The 22563-nt window shown below is 35.9% G+C and overlaps 1 protein-coding gene and 1 long non-coding RNA gene across 3 annotated transcripts in view; both read right to left on the reverse strand.

The window, feature by feature from the left end:
* htra1b (HtrA serine peptidase 1b) overlaps window positions 1–14485 on the reverse strand; it is a 71735-nt gene extending 57250 nt beyond the window's left edge. Inside the window, exon 1 of one of the 2 annotated variants that reach the window (XR_015503541.1) lies at window positions 13887–14485. Coding sequence is in view for 1 of the 2 variants with exons in the window: in NM_001111182.1 (NP_001104652.1) it covers window positions 13887–14346 (460 nt within the window). In the remaining variant the exon portion in view is untranslated. 2 annotated transcript variants of the gene reach the window in all.
* Window positions 14486–17852: 3367 nt separating this feature from the next.
* Window positions 17853–21846, reverse strand: LOC147841303 (uncharacterized). The gene is made up of 3 exons (XR_015503949.1): window positions 20673–21846; window positions 19429–19999; window positions 17853–19284 (listed from the first exon to the last, which is right to left on the reverse strand). It is a non-coding gene; the product is annotated as an uncharacterized LOC147841303 (long non-coding RNA).
* Window positions 21847–22563: the final 717 nt, after the last annotated feature.

Genomic DNA, 22563 nt, shown 5'->3' on the forward strand with positions numbered 1-22563 from the left:
CGTATAAAACAATATAATCTGCACAAAGAAATTATGGGCTCTTCTTTAAAGAAGTTGTTATTCCACCCCGTTTAGAGCATCATTATGGGTGTTTTATGTTATAACTAACGTGGTTCAAACGATGAATCTGCAACAGAGAAACTACTGGTTTTGGGAAACATTCGCCACTACAACCCTCTTTTCCCGAATGATGCATTGTACCATGATGGTTCAGCCACGAGTTACATTGTTGTTTGGGAAATGCACCCCAGAATGGGAGCACCGCCTTTTGGTGCCATCACATACTGTAGAGGCTATAAGTAAATTTCCAAAACCTTTTCATTCAATGTTCCTCGCTGGTGGAATGATCTTCCCGTTCCCACTCGAACTGCGAATACACTGGTATCCTTCAAACGACAACTAAAAACCCTTCCCTTCTGAGAACACCTGAACCCTGGTGAATAATACCAAAACCACCTATTGAAGCACTTTATCTCTCTCTCTCCCTCTCTTTAAAAAACACCACAAACTCATATTCGAGCACTGAATTCTCTGCGCACTAACACGATACTTTAAACAACTAGCACTTCTTATATGTATTGCCTCTTCTTGTTGAATCGCTGAATACCTCCTCAATTGTAAGTCCTTTGAAAAAAAGCCTCTGCTAAATAACTAAATGTAAATAAAGAGAAAATCTTTTGAAACACTCAAGGCATGCAAGAGATACCTTGTAATGCTCATCCTGGCAACTCACTATAATATTAGTTATGTTTTCATCCAAATAGCAAATTAGCAAAACTGGATAATGGCATAAAATGTTTAAAAATAAAACACCATTTCGAACCTATGATTTAGGAGAAAAAAACGGTCACTGTCACTGATTGTTTTTGGAGGTTTCGTCTTCTTCTGAGGTCATTTATTACATAAGGAAAAAGTTCCACAGTGACTTTGTCATGATCACCAGTGATCCAGGCTTGTAGATCACTGGTAAACATTAGCTGTTTCTCTATATGAGTTCTTCAGCGATCTTGCGTCCTTGTGCTCTCATGTAACATCATCATTAACCGTCAAGTTCAGTTCCTAAACTCAGAGTAAACTCTCCTTACATTGGTCAGAGTGTCAGGGTTTATTTTGCAGCGTCCTGCTAAGCTGTCAGGAGATGTGGTGGTTTGGTGGTGATTGACAGGGTGCGCACGCGACGTGTCTGAGGAGAGATGCGGTGGAGAAGGGTTAGAAGGGTGCACGACGATGCCTATTTGAGGACCGGGAGGGAGACGCGAGATTACCGGGAGATCATCACTCGTTTGCGGGCATCAGGAGACTCGTGAAAGTTCCCGCCCTACTCATAATTCTCTCTTCATATAGCCGTAAGCCTATTACATATCCATAAAACACTGTGATTTAACCGCGCTCGGATCGGATCGCTTTCTCACTGCAATCGAACCGCACCAGGGTTCGTTTCAATCGAGCCGAAACCACCTAATTCAAGCGATCTCGGAGCGATTACTTTGGTGCGGAACAGATGTGCCTTGTTCACATATGCCAAACAAACCGCACTAACTGGGCAAATGAGACATGTTCCAAAACAAAAGTGTAGGTGTGAAAGCACCCTAAGATTAATAATAACTGTGAGATTGCTTTTGGAGGTTTCGTCTTCTTCTGAGGTCATTTATTATACAGGGAAAAAGTTTCACAATGGCTTTGTCATAATCACCAGCAATCCAGGCTTGTAGATCATTGGTAAACATAAACTGTTTCTCAATATGCATTCTTCAGCGATCTTGCGTCCTCGTGTTCTTGTATAACGTCATCATTAATCGTCAAAGTTAAGTTCCAAAACTGCAAAAACGGAGGACGCTTGAAGGTTTCCAGACGTGTTCTTGATATCAAGGATGCATGGATGCATTGACGCAGAATATTGCATTGCATTTAAGATAAATAATAACTCTCCATGGCAAGATTCAGACTTTCTGTGGATCAATTATTGTCTTCTATCTATAGTGGCACCCATGTTCTGTTTAACTGAGGCTCTTATTCATGAATGCTGTCACATGCCGCTTGAATTCCTCTACCATTAGGGAAAAATGACTCCTGATCTCCCAAAACTCCTGCTCTATTCTCTTTAACCACCCATCTGGTGGAAAACTTATCTCAGCTTGAATAAGAAAACAGCTCTGTTGAATTTTCTAGTCGAAAATACTACCTGTACTCTCTGTAACAGCCAGTCACATTTGTGTCATTAGATTTTTATCTAATTTATTTGACATCATGTTGCACTATATGACAAAAAGACTGGACACTCACTAGACAAATAATTTCTTAAAATATAATATAATATAAAAAGTAATTTTTTGATTATGAAGCAACAGTATTTTTCGCTAAAAATGAAATATGTAACGTATAAATAATATGAAAACAATATAACAAATGTATTGGTCATTCAGAACTTCCAAGTCAAAACTACAGGCACATATTGGCAAAAAACAAAACAAAACAAAAAAACACCAAAACACATTTTTTAAGATGTTAACAGTCATTTATATGTCCCATGTCGCTAAAAACACTATAAAATATATTTCACAAAAAAAATGGAATTGGTTGTTTTTGCGTTATTGCCAGCAAATTCCTTTTCTGGTTTGAAAAGAAATTTAGAAGCAACGTCACGGCAATTAGATCCTTGTGTAAATTCCAGCGTGGAGACTGGATGTCTGTACTGGCGGGTACAACATGACGTCTTTGAGTTTTTATCAATAATTAATGAGAAAGACTTGGTTCGAACCAATCAGCATGTTCTATTGTGAATGAGGTGCAACTTCATTAATATGCTTGATAGCTTCGAAGAGTTTTTTCCTGTTACAGTGTTCAGATGGCAAAAAAAGACGCCACATAGTGTTGCCAAACGTAATTCAAACAAGTGGAAGAAGAATTGTTTGGAGACATGGGTCGTCAGTGTTGCATTTATAAATGTGCCACAACAAAGGTTTTGTTTCCATTTCCCTGCTATTAGAGAGCGCAGCTGGGCTCAAATGTGGATTACAGTGGTCTGCTAACATGCGACAAAAATATGTGTAAGGGACATTTTTACTCAAGAGCTTTTCGAATCTGGAAATGGTGAAATCCGGATTTGCCACTCGTCTTCTTTTAAACAAAGAAGCAGTCCAGTTGGTGCTGATTGTCCTGTCTCTACAGATTCGGTAAGTGTGTGATCAGTGTCCTTTGTTCATGTTTCTTAAGAGGCAAAGTTAGTTAGTATCGTCAGCAGTACTCTTTCAGTTTTTAAAGACATACCTTAATCAAAATGATTTAGTTAAGTTAACAGTTCTTTGATATAAACACCTTGTTTAAACTATTATCATTGTGCAGCATTTTTGGCACAGCTTTTTGAAGCTATTTTCTGCACTTACCAAGTGCATCTAAGTTGTCGAGAAATGCGGCGGGTTCAGCAAGTGCTCATGCTGGGTGGGCGGGTTTGGGGGTGGGGGGTATCAGCGCTCATACTGAAGGCACTGGCCGTCCAGTTTGTTGACTCATGCTGTAGAGATTCATGTTGTTGTTACTTGCCATGTAACATCCGCTCTCTTAACTGATATTACTTGTAAAAGTGATGCAGAGTTGATTAAATCGTAAAGAAAAAAAAATTTTAATACTGAAATTCAGGCTCATGTTGTGCAATTTTAATAGTCCTTTATGATTTTATCTTGTCACACTGTCTCAGTGATTACGTTTACATGGACATCAGTAACCAAATTATTTGCTTTAATCTGAAACCGAATAAGACAATAATATGTTTAAGGTGTTTGCATGAGTTGCTATACACAATTCCTCTAGAGTTTCATGTAATTTCAGGTGTTTAATTTTTAATTTGTCGACGATAACTGCAGTTTGGGAGTTTAACTTTCATTCAGGAACATTATGACAACTGAGATCTCATATCGTGACATAGTGATCATATTCGTGCATACTACAATCTAACATACTACAATCATATAGGATTATCAAAAATCACAGAGTTTAAGCTCAGCTTTAGCCTTGGATTATAGAAATCTTTTAGGATTTTCAAAATTTTTCTCAATATCAACAACACAGCCAAATCAACCAGTTTCAGTTTTCACCAAAGACTCGTGGTGTAAAAAGTAAAAGGTGTAAATAGTAATAAATCTCAGAAACACTTCAGATCGGACCACTGAAAATGCATGCTAATACCATGTGTCCATATGTTTATTTTAGATTTGTTTATTTAAAAACTAACCCCAGGCAGCTCCTTAATTACAGTACAAGCACTTATGTTAGCATGTTTTGTTTGTCATATAATGGCCACCAGACTAAAAGAACCGCTTTTAAGCATGTTTTTGGATTACCGCTAGCAGGTTATGAATGTGGAAATTCAAATATTCCAGGTGAAGGCTGGGCCAGCTCTTTTTATGAATGGAGACTGTTGTAGCAATGCATAAACAAATGTCACTACCCTCAAGTGAACTATACTGTGTCATCGCTGGCTGTGCCAACTATAGTAGGAAGCCTTGCAAATAGTCTTAGAGACAGTTGTGATGTAATGTAGTTTGTGTGCTATTTGTAGGTCACATCCAATTGGCTTAAGCGAACAGATGATTCCTTACCAACAGTAGCATTGGTGCAGACACATGATTTCTCATATATTGAGAGCACGGTAGGGCGATGCTGTGGCGCAGTAGGTAGTTCTGTCGCCTCACTGAAAGAAGGTCGCTGATTTGAGCCTCGGCTGGGTCAGTTGCCATTTCTCTGTAGAGTTTGCATGTTTTCCCTGCATTCGCGTGGGTTTCCTCAGGGTGCTCCGGTTTCCCCCACAATCCAAAGACATGCAATATAGGTGAATTTTGTAGGCTAAAATTGTCCTTAATGTGTGCGTGTGAATGACTGTACTGTATGTGGATGTTTGCCAGAGATGGGTTGCAACTAGAAGGGCATCCGCTGCGTCCAACATGTGCTGAATGGGTTGGCGGTTCAATCCGCTGAGGCGACCCCAGATTAATAAATGGACTAATTCAAAAAGAATTGAATAAATGAAAGAGAGCACTGTGATTAAGTGAACATTTCTTAAAGCTTATATGTTATAGGAATGAATAGGAAGCCACACAAACCCCAATAACCACTTTGGAATATATATATATATATATATATATATATATATATATATATATATATATATATATATATATATATATATATATATATATATATATATGTGTGTGTGTGTGTGTGTGTGTGTGTGTGTGTGTGTGTGTGTGTGTGTGTGTATGTGTGTGTGTGCAGTATATACATATATATTTTTCTCTTTTAAACTAATTGTTCATATCTAGTCTTATATACAAACATGTATTGTAGTAAATAGCACAAATAATTACAAACGTTACAAGTACAGCATTGAATTTAAAGGAATAGTTAAAAAGTCATATACACCAAGGATGGCTTACAGCTGAGTACAGTATAGGGTAGTTTTCATTTTTGGGTGAACTATTTCTTTAATATAAATGTTGAAATAGGTTGCCCATCCTACTGTTAGTTTGCTATCAGGGAATGACACGAAAAAAGAAAGCCCCGTCCCCTATACTCAGATTCCATTTTAGGAAGTACATCATTCCGTTTCATGCAGACTTTAATAATCTTTTTTTTTACAACTTTTAAACATCATTTAACTTTTAACAGTGTAAAACAAAACTAAAATTAGTATATTTAAGAAAGCACATGCTTTCCTGACAAATAAATGTTCTGAAGTGCAGAAGGAAAATTATTTCTTATGGTTTCTTTTTCAGGTACGGTGAAGTACTGTATGATCACCGAGTTATGCTGTTAGGCTGCACTTCTTACAGGTAAAATCGTGGTTTGCTGGAAAACAGGTCTGGCTTTAAAATATGAACAACTGACATACTTTCATAGTGAGATAAGCAGGTCTATCTACTGTATGTAAACAAATCCCTACAGTTTTTGTTTTACAGTTTGTTTTTATTTTTGTTCTATATACAATTTGGAGGGTTTTATTTTTATGAAGTGCATTTATCATAATTTACATAAAAACAAATTGTTACTCAAAGCATCCTCTTTTGTTTACTGTTTTATGCTTTCACAAAATGGTGTGAAAAGACCTACACAATAATAATAGTGTGATTAACAAATAATATGGCTAAAACATGACAATTTCAAATCAATTTGTCTTTACTGTTGACTTTAATAAGATAATAAGCCTCTGTTTATGGTAGATACTTAGGGCCCTATCATACAGCCGACGCAATACAGTGCAAGACGTTTTAGGTGCAATGTGTTGCTATTTTCAGACCAATGCAACCCTAATTTTCCCATTTAGCGCCATGTTGTTTAAATTGCAAATCAATTTGGGCCGCTTTGTGAAATCATGGGTGTGCCGGTCTAGAATGGAGGTGTGTTAAGGCGCATTGCTATTTTAAGGAACAAAAACAGACTGTGCAATTGACCAACTGAGAGCTAGTCTAAAGTCCATAAATATAAAAACCACTTCCTCCTTGCCTTCTTCATCTCTGTGGGCTTTTTTCAGTTTCATGACAACTTGCTTTTATATAACGTTAGTATTTTTAGTAGGAGTATCAATTCTATGCATATTTTTATTTGTTTTAATAAAAACAAATTTTTGATTTGTCCACCTGTTGCAATTTGGAGACGTCTAAGGGGCATAAGGATAGCACTTGTGTTTGGATAGAGTTTTTGACCCCACTTGGAGTGCGTACAACACTGTTTCCATGTACATAAATAAGTAAAGAGAAAGTAAAGTGGGTGAGTGAAGGAGCCTCATTCTTTATCCTTGCTGCAGATGGTCTGTTTAACTGTTTTCTCGTCAGTGAAGCATTTAGTTTTTCCATTCAGTTTTTCCACTTACAAATCCGCCATGTAAATAGAAAATGCGCCAAGGAGCGTCGCAACTGACTCTTAAAGTGAATGGAAGATGAGACTCTAATTGGTTTAATGCTCAAAACACACCTATAACTCATTAAGAGAATAATCACAACCCTGTTAGACCATGCACCGTGACGCAGAGCGTATTTTTCCATAATTAAATTAGCAAAAGTGTATTTACACACAAAAATGCTTTTGCTCCATGCGCTTTGGACTCTGCGCCTAGATCGTTAAAATAGAGCCCTGAATCAGAGCATTGTTTTAACAAGTTTTGTCTATTGTCATGAGACTAGTCTTGCAGATTTATTGGATCGTACAGAGAACTTTAATATCATTTATTCCCTAATTGACATGACGTCTGTCCACAATCTTGAATTAGTTTGAAAATCTGTTGTTTTGAACTATCCATAGATTGTTAGCCCAATTTCCACCTAATTGAATTCAGACCATGCTGCCAACAAGTTATAGAATTTTCCAGTTGCAATAGCTTGTTGCTGTGTTTGTTTATGATGTGGTCGCTGGGCTGCTTGGCCCTGATAATTGCTGCTTGCAGCTATATTTTTAATTATGTTCATATCAAAATATTGTTCAATTGTAAATGTACTGACTACTAGGCCTAAATTTTAGTTTCATCTGAAATTTACTTCTAAGATTAGCATTTTTCTCAGCTTCTAGGTTCAGTAGTTTCCCTCTTATATCAAAGAATACTTTCCTTTTAATCTCTCTATGGTGAAATAACTGAACATAAGAGGCTAAGAAAAATGCAATTTTTTTGCATCTGAATTCTTCATTTATTAATTTATTTTTGGCTTTAATATTTATGATAAATGGTTTATAAAAAACAAGAATTGAGCTGTAGCTCATTGGCCACAATCAGTATAGTGGAAGCATGGTTAAATCCTACTGTACCTGCCCTCCCTGATGAATATTCCACATCAATGGCATTTTGCCTGACAGCAGAACTGCACTGTCGACATAAGACTTCCTTAACTTTCTTTGCAGTTTTTATACTGTACATGCCACCGGCTGAGATTGGCTTGCGGTATGCATTTCCTCCCTTGATGCAAACTCAGCACTTGAGGCAAACCATGGAGAGTGTGTGTTGGCTTTACTGCAGCATACTGTAACACTCTCGCTTCTTATGATAAAGACAGACAGTCTTTATGCTCTCAGGACTATATCTGTAGTTATTGAATATCCACACTGCTGATTCTCTTGCTCATTAAATCAAACTTTTATTCAAGGACTGATGTCTGTCATCAATTAAAGCCAAATAACGTTTTTTTTTTTTTCTTCCTTGGTTTGGGCAATATCAAAACATATTTCTTCCACAGATCATTTGGGTGTTCAACAATGTAAGTGTTTGGGCAAGACCCTTAGTCCTCTCATAAGGGAGTTGACTTCATGGGTGTTTCCTTCTGGGCACTTTTATGTAACAGAAGTTGATTTTTGTTAAAATCGTTTTACTCTTATTTTTTGTTTTGTTTTATTATAATCAAAATATCTGTCCATCCATCCATCCATCCATTCATCCATGCATTCTCCCATCTATCTATCTATATATCTATCTATCTATCTATCTATCTATCTATCTATCTATCTATCTATCTATCTATCTATCTATCTATCTATCTATCTGTCTGTCTGTCTGTCTGTCTGTCTGTCTGTCTGTCTGTCTGTCTGTCTGTCTGTCTGTCTGTCTGTCTGTCTGTCTGTCTGTCTGTCTGTCTGTCTGTCTGTCCGTCCGTCCGTCCGTCCGTCCGTCCGTCCGTCCGTCCGTCCGTCCGTCCATCCATCCATCCATCCATTCATCCATGCATTCTCCCATCTATCTATCTATCTATCTATCTATCTATCTATCTATCTATCTATCTATCTATCTATCTATCTATCTATCTATCTATCTATCTATCTATCTATCTATCTATTTATCTGTCTGTCTGTCTGTCTGTCTGTCTGTCTGTCTGTCTGTCTGTCTGTCTGTCTGTCTGTCTATCTATCCATCCATCCATCCATCCATCCAATCATCCATCCATCCATCCATCCATCCATCCATCCATCCATCCATCATCTATCTATCTATCTATCTATCTATCTATCTATCTATCTATCTATCTATCTATCTATCTATCTATCTATCTATCTATCTATCTATCTATCTATCTATCTATCTATCTATCTATCTATCTATCTATGATCTATCTGTCTGTGTCTATCTTTATGTCTATCTGTCTGTCTGCCTGCCTATCTATCTATCTCTCTCTCTATATGTCTGTTTGTCTATCCATCCATCCATCCATCCATCCATCCATCCATCCATCCATCCATCCATCCATCCATCCATCCATCCATCCATCACGATTCAGTTAAAAAAGTATTTATTCTTACTTGTACTGTATGTAGAAAAACATCTAAGTGATCATATTAGAGGTTATTACATTTTCAATGATTAAAAATGTTTAATATATAATCAATTTGGGATTCCAAATGCAAAAACGAGATTTTACTGCGCCGGTTCTAACTGTAGATCTGCTGAATGACTAAAAAAGTTATTACTATGATGGTAAAAACTGTACAATTCTAGTCAAACTATACGTCTGCAATCTTATACCAAAAATGAAAATAAGGGCAATTATAATAGCTAAAAATAATCCCCAATCTTTATCAGCACTGCCTTTAGAATCTGTATGGATCTTCTAGGGGACGTGGTTTCACAAATATGCCTGGCAAAATATTTTGTTATATAACCTACTGTTACAATGTGTTACATTTTCTTGAGTGTTTCCAATAAATCATTCATACATTTTCCTCCCACATGGTTCTTTTATTCATCAGGGGTTGCAACAGTGGAATGAACCACCAGCTTATCCAGCGTATATTTTACACAGCGGAAGCCCATACAGCTGCAACCCAGTGCTGAGAAACATCCATACACTCTCACATTCACACACACACACACACACACACACACACACACACACACACACACACACACACACACACACACACACACACACACACACACACACACACACACACACACACACTAGGGACAATTTAGCTTATTCAATTAACCTATACTGTGTGTCTTTGGACTGTGGGGAAAACCGGAGCACCCGGAGGAAATCTACGTGAACATGGGGAGAACATGTCAATAAATTAAGGTACTAAAATATGAAAGTTATTATATTTTGCTCAGAAAAAATTACGTTAAGCAGGACATCTAATTTATAGAAACAAATCAAGTAGTATTATACTTTCATGGTTTTGATCCTTAAAAACATTTTTGTCTTTGACCTCTATCTAGCTGAAGAAACACACATATGTTCACATGTCGGAAATGTAGGGAAAAACAGCTCAAGGTTGTAAAATTTGACCTAGATGTGGATCCTCAGAGAATCGGTTTCTAAGATAATGTCCAGCATGGAGAACTCCAGATGTAGATTACGTCATACGATGGTAGATGTCATGCTTCAGCTTTGACTGAGTAGAAACAGAGCTTTACTGTAGGTCCCATTTCAGCAGGTCCTGGGTGCACAAACAAACCTGCATAACTCTATTTTTGGCAAGTCAAGCGGTGACCGGAACAAAGGTGAGGTGACAACGTAATGAGCCAAAGAGAATACGCAGGTAGCCAGGTTACGTGGAGTTACAGATTGTGCCAGACTTGATTTGGAAACCATTATATCCAATGACATAAAGGCCTGGTAACACCTAATTAAGCGCATTGGATGAGGCTTTTACAAGAGTTCATTACAGTACATTACAGATCTGTTACAAATCCTAGTGCTGTCTCAGCTGTTGACCAGCCAAACTTTCAAGTGGTAGGTCAAGATGAGCTATCAGAGATCAAATTTTTCCAGCTTAGTTTCTAACAATCTTCTTTGCAATTTTACAAACTCACAAAAATCTTATACACTAGAGCTTTACGTTAGGTATCTCGTTTTCAAATATGTGAGCCCCAAAGGTGACTATTTTAATAATAAGCTGAATTAATGCAACAAACTCATGTATAATCAATTAGCATCTCTCTTTAAATGTATATAAAATATTGTTAAAAAATCAGTTTCTCAAGAGTATGACTGGCGTTTTAACTTTTGCAACCTGGCATTTGTGTTTTGGACAGCAGATCTATGCATTGAATAATGATGGAAAGCAGCAGGTATTCACTTCCATAATATTATTTATTCCTACTATGGATGTCAGTGAGTGTTAGTTTGCAACATTCTTCAAAACATCTTATTCTGCATTCAAAAGAAGAAAGAAGAAATGAATAAATGTTTAAATCTACTTGACTGTCAGTAGACGGTTATGAAGTTTTAATTTTGCGGTGAACTATTCCTTTAAATTCTTGCACTCTTTGAAGCAGAATGGATTCTGATAGGCTGCCAGTGGTATTTATTGTGCATAAACTGGAAAGAAATGAAATGATTTCATCACATTTAGAAGGTTTTAATACATTTTATCAGTCTTTTTGTGAATCTGCCTTTTACCTTTTGGAAGTTTAAAAATGCTCTTTTGGCATTGTTCAAAACACTTTGATTGCATTTTGCATCGATTATGAATTATAATATGAAGGCAAACCAAACGCTGAGTTAAAAATGTTTGAAATGTCTCTATTTTACTGCACTAAACTCCTGAGTTATGATGAGTGAGATCCCTTTGATGCATTGGATTTAATGAGACCTCCTAAAACACTAACCTTTTTGGAATGTACTTTTTCTCCTGCAATTTTGCATCAACTATTTGTCTCCTTGAGAGAAAGAACTTTTTTCCCTTGTGTGGATATCTGCTGTGGATGTGTTTTTCACTGTATTCCTGTATGTTTTCAGTGCCAAGCATAAATCCCTGTAATGGAGCTTTGGACAGACCGGCAACATCTAATAAGCTTCTATGTTTATCGTCTTGAGAGGGAGCCAATTTAAATCACGCAATAAAAGATACTAAGCACTTTATTTAGCATTCAACACCTTAGAGGTATTGTAAACAATCAAAGTCACATTGTAAAAGTCTTATTTTAAACTTACTAACTAAGGGATGGTATGTGATATAAGAGATCAACAGATTATATAACTTTAAGGCATGTCAACACTGTTCTTAAAATGAGTTTTGAGTGGATTTGAAAGTGAGTTTGAAGAATTCAAATGCGAAAACCTCTAAGTAGCATTTGAATTTTCTTCTAAAATGGCCATTTCTCTCACCACCCATGTTTTTAAACAGTTATTTTACATGAAATGCAATAAAAGTAACTGGAGAGTTTTTATTTTTAGAAGGAAATTTCAAATGGCACAAGAGGTTTTTCCATCTGATCTCTGTATTTAATATTTGTACTAAATAAGGGATGGTATGTGATATAAGAGATTATTATTATATAATTTTAGGGAACTGTTCTCAGAGTGAGTTTGGAGTTGATTTGATAGGGAATTTGAAGAGTTTATATGTAAAACCTCTAAGTACCATTAGAATTTTTCTTCTAAAATGGCCATTTCTCTTACCATCCCATGTTTTTGATCAGTTATTTCACATTAAATGCAATATAAGTAACTTGAAAATGCTATTTTTAGTAGAAAATTTCAAATGGCACTAGAGTTTTTTTTCCATCTGATCTCTTTATATGATATTTTTACTAACTAAGGGATGGTATGTGATATGAGAGATAAACAGATTATATAACTTTAAGGCATGTCAACAATGTTCTTAGAGTAAGTTTGGAGTGGATTTGAGTGAGAATTTGAAGAGTTCACATGTAAAACCTCGACCATTTGAATTTGTCTTCTAAAATAGCCATTTCTCTCACCATCCTATGTTTTTGATCAGTTGTTCCATATTAAATGCAATACAAGTAACTTGAAATATGCTCTTTTTAAAAGAAAAAATAAAATGTCTCTATTGTTTTTACATCTGATCTCTTTATTTGATATTCTAAGTGAATTGATCTGTTGTGATATTAAATCTGTGCTTTGATAATTCTCCACAGAAATGCAATAATTTAGCCAAAAATGTATTTTGTATTGCCCTAATCAAGGGCAAAAAACTTTTTCTCTATTTTCTTTAGAATTGTCAGAATACTGACAGAAACATGCTAATGTGAAGAACTTTTTTTTAATCTTCAAAAAATCTCACAAATAAAAACAGTGATAAACTTAACCCTTTAACTGCCCCAACAAGGAAAAAAAAATGTTTGGATTGCATTTCTTAACTCCTAATGTCAATAGTTAACACATTCAATCCACTTTTTTTCCAAAACATCCTTTAACTTCTAACATATCAACCTCTACCAAATAGTTGACGGTTTATGGTAAAAGAAAAAAATAATAATAATCGGAATTAATGCACTATGAAAAATCTGAAAATATGAAGTATAAGAGCAATTTATTACAAATATAAAAAAAACATTTTGAATACTAAATCATCTTTATTCTATGAAGTATGCCATGTAATATTTTAGATTGTCATTTAACATGTTTTTTTTTTTTTTTACAATAAAACCAATACCAAGTGTAGTAGTGCAACGTGATTATGTTTGATTTTTTTTATTTTATAAACCAACAATGCTGTTTGTGTAAACCATTATTTAAAACAGTCATTCTCTAAATGACTTTAACAGTTTAGATGGTTAACAGTTGACAGTCAGAGCAGTCTGTTAAAGGGTTAATGTGCCTCAGAAAACAATTAAGAATGCTAAGTGTAAAATTAGGAACATTAACAGAAAGGTTTCCTATGTTTCTACTTGGCTATGATGCACAAAATCGTTGTCTACACTCAAACAATGACTTGCTGCTTGTTCAAACTACATATTTAAAATGAGACGAAACAACACAATGATTAGGCTAAGTATTATTTTAGGGGACAGCTTAATTGTTTCATGTTTAACACCATAGATTTTAATAGATGTGTGTTGGGAAAACATGAAAGAATTATGTTGAGCCCAGCATTTTCACAGTGTAGCCTATGCATAACCTTGGATATTTTGTCAAAACTTGGAAATGTGAAAGGTCAATTCTTACCTTTCCCGCAGGCTCCTCTCTGGATGAAGATGATGGGTGGCTGCTGAAGCTTCTGCGCCCGGTTACTGACCCTCTTGAGTTCGCAGATGTTCCTGTAGGACACCCCATCACTGCCGCAGACCGGTTCAGAACTCTTGCACACGCACACGCCGGTCTTTCCTCTCCGTCTCACGGTAGTCGTTGCACCAACCCCGTCAGGCACAGCGCATTCCAGACCTTCTCCACACTCCGGGTCTCCCAGTTTCCCTGTGCCGCCGCAAGACTCACCCTCGCCGGCCGCGCACACTGGGCAGCAGTCGCACTGGTCCAGGATGTCACCGGCCAGACAGTCGGGCGGTATAGGCGGACAAAGACTCTTATCACAGCGCTCCGGACAGCCGATCACATAACGCTTAATGATCCGCGCATCGCACAGCAGCGGTACCAGAATAATAGACGCGCACAGAATCAAAAGACGCATTTTACGACTATAATCAGAAGCAGAAAACTTTTAAGTCAAATATTTCCAAGTTAATGAGATTTGGAAAACGTCACAGGACAAACAAAAGGTTAAACTGCTGTGAACTTGACCAAGTTTGATGTGCTGTCAAATGCCCGTTATCCTGCGCTTCAATGACAGACTTTATAAAGCTTGAGGAGCAAAAACAGCAAGGCTGATTGGTTGAGTTTGACGTCAGGAACGGGTGTGGGACGGGCTTAATGGTAAACAAGGAGGCCACGCCCAAGCATGTGTCTAAATATTATGGTAACAAATCTCATGCACACATTTCGAAAGCTATAGGCTACGTCAATCAATCAATCAATCAATCAATCAATCAATCAATCAATCAATCAATCAATCAAAGTTAATTTAAATAGACTACATTTAAATTATATTAATTTATATAAAATGTGTATTTTTTCAAATTTGTAGTTAATAACATTGTATATTTAGTTAGATTAATAACTAATAGTAATATATAAAGACTATATAATTGTATAATCATAGTTAGTTTTTATTAGTATATAATATAGGGAAGAATGTGAATGATTACAAGTGTAAAAGCACAGTACCGATTAAAATGCTTTTTAGACGAGTTATGAACAACCATATGCTGAAAGCCCTTAAAACCTCTTTTTTTAAACCGTGTACTCTATGCTTCTAAAAACTATATTTATTTGAAGGTTATCTGCGCAGTGATGAATTAATACATATCCCAGACTATAGTCTCCTTTGAGTTCTAGAATAATATAGTCACAGTTTTTCTTTCTTTTTAACATATTTCTTATAATTTTAAATACATTTTAATAAAGTAAAACTGATATGTCCTGACACTGTTTTTGTTGGCATGTTTAGGGCAATATTATTTGCAACAGTATAGATTTTGACAAAAAGATTAAAATTGAATTATTAAATTGACATATTCCACATATTTCTTTATATGTATATATGAAAAAAAGAAGGAATAAAATTACTAGAAACAAGTTTAAATGATACAACTTTTAATATCATCCAAATATTTTCCTGATAGAATTGGCAAGGCAAGGCAAGACAAGGTAAACTTTATTTGTAGAGCACAATTTTACACAAGGGTAGTTGATCTAAAGTGCTTTACAATGATAAAAATTAAATAAAATATAGACTTGTCTTAAAAATATAAGAAAAAAAATATATTAACTGAAATACAGATATACAAATTTAAAAACATCCAATGAGAAATGCTGATGTCCAGAGGGAGACTGTTCCAGAGCCTTGGGGACGCAAAACAAAAAGCTTAACCTCTTTTGATTTGCAGCGAGACCGAGGTACAGACAAAAGAAACTGATCATAGGACCTTAATGGCCTACAAGCTGTATATGGCCTTATAATTTCATGGCTATAGACCGGGCAGAATTGTGCAATGCTTTATATGTGAAAAGAAGGATCTTAAAATCAACTCTGAACTTTATAAGAAGCCAGGGCAATGAAGCAAAGACAGGAGAGATATGATCTGAACCAACTGTAACCAATACATAATTGGACCAATACACAATTTTAAACAATACAGTGTTGATTGAGGTAGACAAATTACAGAAATCTAACCGAGAGGAAATTAAAAACATAATTTACTATTTCTAGATCTTTATTAGAAAAAAACGGTTTAACATTTGCCACCAATCTAAGTTGGAAAAAGCTAGTCTTTACAATTGCATTTACATGCTTGTCAAAATGCAAAAGTAGATAAAAAAAAAACTCAGGTTAACGTTTTTTTTTTTTTTTTTTCGTTGTTCGTTGTATGCGAACAATGTAATTTGTAAAATAAAATGATGTTATTTTTGCACAAAAGCATATGAATTCTCTCTCTCTTTCTAACAAAAGTGAGTGCAAAGAGTAAAGAATGACATCATTTTAGGGCGGACTGTTATCTTGAATAGAGAACATATGTTAAAATCTTGTTAATGTAATATATTTGACATCTTTTAAATTGAGTTCAAAAATAAACATTTTATTCTGAATTCTCCAAAAAGGGTCAATAAAACTGTTCAAGATGAAGTCATTTTGAATGTTTCTGGATTGATCCAATGGATTTAAGTATAGAAAAATGTCTTTTTGATCATAGAGCAGAAAGGCCAGATATAGTCTGGCACCAGTAACTGATATAACCACTACTGAAGTGAAAAGGCTGCAGAACAGAAGTACATTTAACCTTGAAGCAGGTGAGCTACAGCAGCAGAAGAGCACATTGGGTAAAATTCCTGTCAGGCCCAGCAAGAATCAAATAATACAAGACTGGAAAAAGGTTGTCTAGTCCTTTTTTGTTATGACATTCAGAATTTGGCATACTAACATGTAAATGTACTGTAGATCAAGCCTTGCATCAGTGGTTCAGGCTGCTGCTGGTGGTGTAAAGGTGTGTAGGGAGATTTTCTCACACACTTTAGTCTCCTTTGTACCATTGAGCATTGTTGAAACACCACAGCCTTACTCAGTATTGTTGCTGACCATGCCCATTCCTTTAAGATAAGAATACATCCATCTTGTGATCATGGACAAATCTGCAGCAACTGTGTGATGCTACTGTATCAGGTTGTTATAGACAAAAATCACTCAATAATGTTCTCTAGTCCTTGAAGTTAAAAAGAGCTGCAAATTGTACACTAAAAAATGATATGTTGGTTTTAATTAACTTATTTATGTCAAAAAGTTCCACGTAAGTGAGTTTTAAAGAAAGAATATTTCTTTTAGGGAACTTAAGTTAGTTACATATAGACAATGTAATGTTGTTTAGTTCAATCAACATAACATTCATAAGTTAGTTTTAATCTACTTATTATTTAGGTTTAATTACTAAATGAATTAAAGCTAAATTATGCATGTTATTTTGGTGAACTTTATTTGGGGGATTTAATATATATCAAAATTTACCAAGCATAACATTTCACAGAAATGCTACTAAAATTAACTAAAATGTGAAACTAAAATGTGAAAAAGACACAGGTAACATGGCAATTACATAATAGGCTTAATACTATAACGTTATACACAACATGGTATTATTAAATGGGAGTCCGATACATTAATGATTCAAATGTTGTAAAAGCCTCAATATCAATGAATAAAAAGTAAATAATCTCATCTCTGTGTCCACATTGGAGAAACTTTCTGTGCACTTTTTCAATTTGTACCGTAATATTCATCTTTTGATTCCAGTATAATGAGAGTGATTGCTTTGGTTTGAATCTTATGTCCTGTGTTGTTTTGAAACTGCGCATGTGCAGATTTTACTCTACCTATTGACCAAAATGCGGTACTGCAGAAGCAGCACAACCTCCTTTCACTTATTTTAATTAACCGAGCTGTATAAAATTGAAAACTTACATACTTCTTTGGATCAACTCATTTTTTGAATCAACTCAAGCCATAATCCATTTTTAGTGTATTTCATAAAGAGGCTGGATACTGTAAGGTGTGAAAAATGTCCTTGAATTCAGTGGTTGAAAAAACTATTAAAATGCTACAGTAACCTGGTTAATCGTAAATGTCTTTAATATATGATAAATTACTATAAATTCACTTTCCCAAAGTTCTCTACATGACATTTTGCATGACTTTTTACGCTTTTCTGGTGACATTACTATGGATCTTTTTACTTTCATTTTATGGGTTATGCAAATGTAGAATTTTATGTTACATGTAATCTTGATAAAACAATGTTTACACCGTAAAACCAAAAAAGTCAACGTAACTCAAACCATTTACAGTTGAAGTCAGAATTATTAGCCCCTTTAAGCTATAATTTTTTCGATAGTCTACATAACAAACCATCATTATACTGTACAATAACTTGCTTAATTACCCTAACCTGCTAACTTAATTAACCTAGTTACAGTAAGCCTTTAAATGTCACTTTAAGCTGTGTAGAAGTGTTTTGAAAAATATCTAGTCAAATATTATTTACTGTCATCATGGCAAAGATAAAAGAAATCAGTTATTAGAAATGAGTTATTAAAACTATTATGTTTAGAAATGTGTTGACAAAATCGTTCCATTTAAAACAAACCATTTGAGTTAACCAATTCATGTGAGCACTGTGAACTTACTCCATTTGAGTTGAAGTAATGAGGTATTTAATTAAATCATTACCTTCAGCAGTTCAAAACTCTTTTCAAATGAGTAGAATTAACTTTCAGTCAATGTTGAGTTAACTACACTTTTTTCACTTGATAAAGTTGACTTGGGTTTTACAGTGTTTTACATTATTTAGTTTAATTTTAATTACTTTCAATTTTTTTATGTGTGTTACCATGACAGCGTTTTGTTGTGTGAATGGCACCTTTTATAAATTAGCATGTTTCTATGCTTGTGGGAAAAGTTGTACGCGATGAGCATTGATTCATCAACACATGCTTATGGTTGTGTTTTGTCTGTATTAAAAAGTTATGTTGTGTAGATGTTAATAATTTAAATGCTTTTTTCCCTTAAAAGTGTTTTCATTGAACATGTTGGATATGAAACTTGTAGTTAAAGTAGCTTTTCGTTTTTTTTTTTTAACAACAAACAAACAAAACCCGCTGCACACATATACATTTAGGTTTTATAAAAATATATGAATAATATTAAAACTTAAAAAAAAAAAAACAACTTTTGTATAAAAAAAGTGTTAATTTACCCTAAAATTAAAAAATGTACTTTATGTTCCTATAATATTTTAACACTTACATTCTGGCAACTACTGCTGCCATATTTTATTTGTTCATTCATTTTCCATCAGTTTAATTTCTTATCAGGGGTCACCACACCAGAATAGTAAGGGTCGGCATTTGTTTCCGCATCTGTTTTATACAGACTTCCAGCTGCAACCCAGTACTGGGAAACACCCATACACTTGCATTCGAGAATTCACATACATTCATACACTATGGCCATACATTTTGTTTACTCGATTGACCTATAGCGCATATCTTTGGACTGTGGGGGAAACCCGGAGCATCTGGAGGAAGCCCACGCCATGGGGAAAACATGCAGGGGCTCGAACTAGCGATCTTCTTGTTGTGAGTGCTAACCACTGAGCCACCGTGCCACCCAGCTGCCATTTTTTCACCATAAATTTCATGCATTTTTTTACAGTGAAAGTATATGTAATGTAATATAATGTGTGTATTTAAATAACACACTTATCGTGTATGGCCATACACCCAACGCGCTTTACAATCATGAGGGGGTCTCTCCAGCCTGATCTCACGAGAAAACGTAAGTATTTTACGTTTTGGCAGTTTAGTGGCTAATTCGTACGAATTTGTACGAGTTCAGTCGTAAGAAAATGCACGATTTTAAAAAGGAGGCGTGGTACCTAACCCCACCCCTAAACCCAACCGTCATTGGGGGATATGCAAATCGTACTAAAATGTACGAATTAGATCGTACGAATTTGTACGAATTAGCCACTAAATGAAAAAGTTACGAATTGCCGTGAGATTGTGTTGGTCTCTCCATACCACCACCAGTGTGCAGCATTAACTTGGTGTCACGGTTTATGGATCTGTGTGTTCCTCCTGTATGTTATGTATCATGCCTTGTGTGTTGTCATGTGTGAGGGTGTGTGTTTGTTTACCTTTTGTGTTGACAGCGTGCTAGGATCAGCTGATGTCATCAGCTGACTTATCATCCTCCAGCTGAACCTCATTTGGCTGGCTATAAAATTCCTCCTGTGGTATGTGCTGGTTATCAGTCCGTTGTTGTCCTTGTTTGTCCTTGTTCCTGACTGTTGTCTCCCAGTATCATCCGCTGTCTGTTTGATGTCATCGTTGTGGTCAGTGGCTCTCTTTTGTTTGAACTTTCGTGGGTCCTCTGTTCATTAAAACACTCGCATTTGGATCCTCCTTGTCTTGATTCGTGACAGAACGGACTGATCAAACATGGATCCAGCGAGTATCTCCGGCCTGGCTGAAGTTGTTGCACACGCTACCACACGCATGAACAGACATGATGATCAGATGGTCACCATCAGTCGCGCTGTCCAGGCGCTGGTCACTCAGATCTCTGATCTCACAACACGGTTGCAACGTCTTCATGCTGTCGGTCTTCAGCAGCCTGTTGCAGCTAACCTTAGTCCATCTATGCCGGTTCCTGAGCGAACAGCTGGATTTTCCGAGCCTCGCCTTCCACCTCCAGCGTTCTACTCCGGAGAGCCTGAGTTTTGTCGAGCCTTTTTAGCGAAGTGCTCATTGTACTTTTCCCTGCAGCCTTCCTCGTTTTCCACGGAGGAATCGAAAGTGGCGTTTGTCATCACGCTTCATTTTTTGCTTTTTGCTTAATGAATTTTGCACATTTTTAATGAGGTCAGGACCTCAGTTTAACGTCTCATCCCAAAGACGGTGCTTAAGCAGTATAGTGTCCCTTTCAATATACTGGGGCATTAGGACTCACACAGACCACAGGTTGAGTGCCCCTGTTGGCCTCACTAACAGCACTTCCAATAGCAACCTAGTTTTCCCATGTGGTCTCCCATCCAGGTACTAACATGATTTAGGCTATGTGGAAAAGCCAAGCACTGATCTGAGCAAACAAACTTGTGTTCAGTTGCATTTGATGAATTTTTAGATGTGCTTGTCACTGAGTTGCAGGTCCAAGTTGTCCTCCCATGCAGATCTCTGAAGGGAGTGGATCAACTCATGCTCACGTATCCTAGGCAACATGTCGCTTTTCTCAATATTTGTGCCTGTATCTCAATATTCTGGAATTTGTAGTTATTACTAAAGCACAAAACAAACAGGAATAAGATGTGTCTATTGGTAATCCTTAGTTCTGTAGTCTCCCATGTTTATATTAATTAATTCTTATTAAATTCTTTGCACTAAAATAGCTTGGCACTAAAAATGTTTTTCCACAAGGCAAGAATATTTTTTTCAGATTTTTTGTTAACAAGAGTGCTATTTTATTTATTTATTAATGTTTGCAGAGCTTATACACTGTAAAAATGCTACTTGGGTTCCACACAATCAATTTGTATTGAGACAACTGGAAGGAATTCAGTTAACCTAGTAGTTTTTACAAATTAAAAATAAACATAAAACAATAAAGTCTCCCAAAAAACAAAAAAAATAGTGTTGTTTCAGCTCGTTTTAAATAAGCAGCTTGAACAAGCAGCAAATGTCCTTCTTTGAGTGTACACTATACAATGATACAAACCCACCCAGTTCCTCTTAAGCACAAAGGAGCATTTGTTTCTGGAGTGCTAGAAAAGAGAAGGTCTGTAGTTTCTGTACAACATCAAGCTCTTCTAAACTGTCCAGTAAGATGAGTTTAGACAAATCAGTAAGTTTACTTGCAAAGCAATCTCTAGTAGCAGTAATAATTGTAGTGTGTTTGTAAACAGCAGTTGAGTTTGTGGCCTTGGCTAAACAGTGCATCAACAAAATAAATGGTCTGAGATGCCATCTCCAGCTAGAATTTCAACAACATCAACACTGATGCCATGTGACTATATATATATATATATATATATATATATATATATATATATATATATATATATATATATATATATATATATATATATATATATATATATATATATATATATAACTGAAGTCAGAATTATTAGCCTCCCTTTGAATTTTGTTTCTTTTTAAAAATTTCCCAAAATATGTTTAGAGAGAGCAAGGAATTTGTCACAATATTCATTCATTCATTCATTTATTTTCTTTTCGCTTTAGTCTATTTATAAATCCGGTGTCGCCACAGCGGAATGAACCGCCAACCTATCCAGCACCTTTTTACGCAGCGGATGCCCTTACAGCCACAACACATCTCTGGGAAATATCCACACACACTCATTCACACACACACTCACTCATACACTACAGACAATTTAGCGTACCCAATTCACCTGTACCGCACGTCTTTGGGATTTGGGGGAAAACAGAGCACCCGGAGGAAACCCACACGTACGCAGGGGGAACATGCAAAATTCACCCTTGTGTATTACTCCGCCTACATACAGCGACATGCACAGCAACATGTTGGAAAACATAATGTACTTTTGAGGCTTTTTTAGTCGAGAATGTAGTTGTTTAGATTGCAACTATGAAGTTTATTTATAAGCATATTGCCTATTTTAAACATTAATAATTTTGAAGTGCGCGTCGGCGGCCCTTAGCCTGTCATTGAGCAGAGGAAAGATGGTTGGTGTTGTCCATCCACAAGATGGCGACAGAG

The sequence above is a fragment of the Danio rerio genome, chromosome 12 (genome assembly GCF_052040795.2).
Source record: "Danio rerio strain M-AB ecotype USA chromosome 12, GRCz13ab, whole genome shotgun sequence".
Taxonomy (NCBI): Eukaryota; Metazoa; Chordata; class Actinopteri; order Cypriniformes; family Danionidae; genus Danio; species Danio rerio.